The sequence below is a fragment of the Garra rufa genome, chromosome 13, assembly GCF_049309525.1.
Source record: "Garra rufa chromosome 13, GarRuf1.0, whole genome shotgun sequence".
Classification (NCBI taxonomy): Eukaryota; Metazoa; Chordata; class Actinopteri; order Cypriniformes; family Cyprinidae; genus Garra; species Garra rufa.
This window is the reverse complement of record NC_133373.1, coordinates 33,763,821-33,768,852: the sequence shown is the minus strand read 5'-3', so window position 1 is coordinate 33,768,852 and position 5,032 is coordinate 33,763,821. Positions and strand designations below refer to the sequence as shown.

The 5,032-nt window shown below is 34.1% G+C and overlaps 1 protein-coding gene across 1 annotated transcript in view; it reads right to left on the bottom strand.

Moving 5' to 3' along the window:
• ehd3 (EH-domain containing 3) overlaps positions 1-4,589 on the bottom strand; it is a 24,303-nt gene extending 19,714 nt beyond the window's left edge. The window contains exon 1 of the mRNA XM_073852779.1: positions 3,880-4,589. Coding sequence (XP_073708880.1) covers positions 3,880-4,106 — 227 coding nt within the window. The 5' untranslated portion in view covers positions 4,107-4,589. The remainder of the gene's footprint in view (positions 1-3,879) is intronic.
• Between the last annotated feature and the right edge of the window lie 443 nt (positions 4,590-5,032).

Below are 5,032 nucleotides of genomic sequence, written 5' to 3'. Positions count from 1 at the left end.
TACTAAGATAATGTTTACTCTTCTCAGCACAGAGCCATTCAAACAGGACCCTGCTGTGGACATGTGACGGCACTGAGACTGTTTGGAATACAGTGCAGGTCAAAATGACAGTCTGAGTAACAACAGGAGCCTTGGCTTCAAGTGAAAACTTATTAGCTGTGGTTTATCCCAGTAACACAAGTGCGTAAACAGGACACTGGTGTCATTTATGATAGGATGTCTTGCCATGGCTAATATATCCAATACAGAGGAAGTTATCACTACCATTTAAACATTTGAGATCAACAGGGTTCAAAAGTGACAATAAACACATTTATGTAAGTACAAAAGATTTCAGTTTTGAACTTTCTACTCATAAAAGAACCTCAACATAAATGTATTACAAAATTATTTCCAGCATGCACCAAATCAGCATATTAGATGACTTCTGAAGGATCATGGGACACTGAAGACTGGAGTAATGATGCTGAAAATTAAGAATCGGCATCATAGGAATAAATGACATTTGAAAATATATTAGTTACCAAACAGTTACACAACCCCCGGGGCCAAAGTGGTGGGAAGTAGGGATGAAATAATATGTGACAAGTTCATTTGAGCATTTGAATTGCTCAGTTAGAATGATTGCTCCAACATCTCACTGTGTTATGAGTGCAATTCATTTCACATCCACAATAATTACTGGACATGAGTGTCTTCAGCTCTTTTTAAAGTGGAAAACAGCCACGAGTCGAGCTTTTGTATTACGTGGCCATGTTAAAAAGATTCAATGTTAAGCATGAAATTTCCCCTGACATTATAATGAGGTGTTTCATGGGCTTTCTCAAATTCAGGAAGCACACACAGAAAAGTGGAGCTTATTTACTTTCACAGTTATGTGTTCAGTCAGCAGAACAGTCGCTGTGTCCACTGAGGCTCTCTCACGACCATTATGAATAAATGCACAGGAGGAAAGAGAGCCAGAGCGAAAATGAGGAGGCACATTTGTTTTTGCCAAGGCCGGACAATACTTCACTCTCACATTTAACACCTCGAGCAAAACACAGCTCAGTTATTTAAAAAATACAAAATGATGTGATTGAATTAACTATACACCACATTATTTGACTGTAAAAAACTGTTTCCCATTATATTTAAAAATGTGATTATTCCTGTGATGACAAAGCAGAATTTTCAGCATCATTACTTCAGTCTTCAGTATCATATGATCCTTCAGAAATCATTCTGATATGCTGATTTTGTGCTCAAGAAATAATACAATTATCAATTGTAAAGCTTAAAGGAGAATTTCGCTTTCCGAACAAAAATGTACAGATCATTTACTCACCCCTTTGTCATCCAAGATGTTCATGTCTTTCTTTCTTCAGCTGATTAAGAAATTATGTTTTTTGAGGAAAACATTTCAGGATTTCTCTTCATATAGTGGACTTCAATGGTGCCTGCGAGTTTTGAACTTCCAAAATGAAGTTTCAATGCAGCTTCAATGGGATCTAAACGAAGAAGAAGGGTCTTATCTAGCGTAATGATCGGTCATAAGCTGAAAAAAAAAACATTTCTACACTTTTTAACCCTAAAATTCCCATCTTGTCTAGCTCTGCGTGAACTCTATGTATTCCAGGTCATCAAAATGAGATGGGAGTTTTTCGATATATATATATATATATATATATATATATATATATATATATATATATATATATATATATATAACCAGAATACACAGAGCTCACACAGAGCTAAACAAGACGAGAATTTGAAGTTAAAAAGTATATAAATTGTCAATTTGTTTAGAAAATTACCAATCGTTTCACTAGATAAGACCCTTGTTCCTCCGCTGGGATCATTTCGAGCCCCTTTGAAGCTGCATTTTGGAAGTTCAAACTTGCAGGCACCATAGAAGTTCACTACATGGAGAGAAATCCTGAAATGTTTTCCTCAAAAAACAACTTTTATTGACTGAAGAAAGAAAAACATGAACATCTTGGATGACAAGGTGGTGAGTAAATTATATGTTAATATTTGTTCTGGAAGTGAACTTCTCCTTTAACATCGGTAACGAAAACTATTCAGGATTCTCTGATTAATAGAAAGTTCAAAGCACAGTAATTTATTTGAAATTCATAATTTTTTCTAATGCAATTTTTAAATTTTCATTCAGAATAAGCTTCAGGTTAGTCTTAATGTTTGGAATGACCACATGAGTCCTTTTAAAAAGGATATCTGGTATGTCTCCATCCACATTTACATCTTTTAACTTTTCTATATTCTGGAAGCTATTAGTGACAAGTTACTATAGCAATGCTGGAGTCACTGGAAGTGTCTCTCGTTGCCTAGTGATCTTTAGTAGTTTCTTGTCTTTCATCTTGGACCCATAAGCCTTAAATCACCCGGCAGACAACCATCACGCCACAGCAGCGACATTGTGTCATACAGATACATCTTAAAGCTGGAGCCAGGCCTAGTGTGTTTACAAGGTAACCGTCTCTGTCTAGGCTAAAATTATAGCACTACGTTAAGAACTTTGTTTAGCAAGTAACATCAAGATCTGTATTCAATGAACACAGAAATACGGTTCTCATGGAAACAGATACAGAACAGTGATAAATCTGTATCACAGAAGTCATGAAATATTTTGTCTTGACTTATGATGAATCAATTTTGCATTGATAAAGCTTGTGTAAAGTCACACATGTTTTCTCCCAAAAGTTATAATTCCTCTTGGTGAACTGACAAGGAGCCATTAACAATCCCATAGGATTGTGAGGAATTTCACATAGAGCTTGCAAAACTGGTTTTAGATGTTACAAATGTGTTTGCCAGTTATTCAAATGTATACATTACCAGTCAAAATGTTTTGAACAGTGAGATTTTAGTTTTTTAAAAGAAGTCTCTTCTGCTCAACAAGCCTGCATTTATTTGATCCAAAGTACAGCAAAAAGAGTACTATATATTTTAAAATGTAATTTATTACTGTGATTTCAATGCTGAATTTTTAGCATCGCTACTTCAGTCACATGATCCTTATGAAATAATTCTAATATTCTGATTTGCTGCTAAAAAAACATTTATTATTATTATTATTATTATATTGAAAACAGCTGAGTAGATTTTTTTTTGCTAAATAAAAGTATTAATTTCTATCATTCCTAGAAATTTCTATAATAGTATAGTGTATAATGTTATAAAAGTTTTTTTATTTCAGATAAATGCTTCTCTTTTTCTATTCATCAAAACATTCTGAAAAAAGTACTCAACATTTATCAATATTGATAGTAACAATAAAAATAAATGTTTATTGAACAGCAAATCAGCATATTAGTATGATTTCTGAAGGATAATGTGACACTGAAGACTGTAGTAATAATGCTGAAAACTTTGATCACAGGAATAAATTACATTTTAAAATATATTCAAATAACAAAGCAGTTATTTTAAATAGTATAAATATTTCACAAAAACCTTTGACTGGTAGTGTGCAAAATTTTGAAAAGGTTGTGTTTAATATTTCAATAAATCATAAAGGGGGGGGATATTGTCAGATTGTACTGAAACACTATTGTTGAGAGCTTCTCAGTCTTAAAAGAATGTAAGTTTTATAATTTTTTATATTATCATGAATGACATTAACAATAATAAATATTACATCAGTCATGTTCAATTAAAATAGTCTGAAATTACAAAAAAATATTACATGTTAAGCATGCATATCCACTTTATACTACCCATTATGCATGATGCATTATATTATAATGTTTGTGCATGTATGACTTATTCATTAATCTATTATAAAGTGCTTGATTATAATGTTTCCTGACTGGCGTTTTTAAAGGACTTAAGACACCAGTAACTGTTTCACTGAAGCCAAAACTCACTTCTTACCTTATGAAGCTGGTTTTGCCAGTGGAATACTGTCCCACCAGGAGAACCATGGGCTTATTGTCAAAGTCTGCATCCTCCAAAGCGGGTGAGTGGAACTCATGGAATTTGTAGTGTTCCTCCAGTGGAAGCAGTTTGGTTTTGTAAAGCTTCTTGAGTCCTTCACTGACAGTCTGGAAGACCTCTGGATCTTTCTTCCTCCTGTCATCGGTACCCAACCAGCTGAACATGATGTAGGTCGAGTATAGACAAGCTTAGACGATAAATCTGTTTTTCTTGGATAATTATTTCACAATTTGCACAAACGCGCCGAAGACCTGCTGTAGTGTATTCAGATGAATGAATTTGTACTGACGTCGATGTATTTTAGGAGTCCATTGAAACTGCTCCCCTTGTCTCTAGGCCACTCACGACTCAAAACGCACAAAACACTAGACCATAATTACAAAATATGATGCATTACATAATATTCTTCTTATATGTTACTGTCGAAAACATGGCCAAACAGGCAGCCTTTCATTCAGGCTTTGTTGGAATAAAAGCGCGCGCCGCTAGAGGCTACAATATATCGCTCAGCAAATGTAAGAGATACAATTGCTATTATGAAAGAGAAAAGAAAACGGGCGCCAAATCCTCCTGTAGAGCAGATTCACTCACGATGACAGGCGTCCACAGGCTTCCCACTGCAGCAGATTTAAATGCCAGTGCGCTGAAGAAACCCGACACCAGAGGAAATGCCCCATTGGCAAAGCCCCACCCAGAACCCAAGAGCTCCAGTCAGCGATGCAGCGCCATTGTAGCGGATGGTGATGGTTGGTACTGCTGCTGCTGCCTTCCTCCACAGAGATCTTTTATTTACATCAGAAAAATTATAGGTGCATAAAAACATACTTCAAGGATGTTATTTTTAATATAATATAATATAATATAATATAATATAATATAATATAATATAATATAATGTAACAATGCCCCATCACCCCTGAGACCCGATAGAACTGACATTTAGAAAATATGAAATAAAAAAATAAAAATAATGTTCCACCTCTGAGAACCTATATAACATTAGTTTTAAAAATATATAATATAAAAATATTAAATATAATATAATATAGGCTAATATAATACAATACTATATATATATATATATATATAT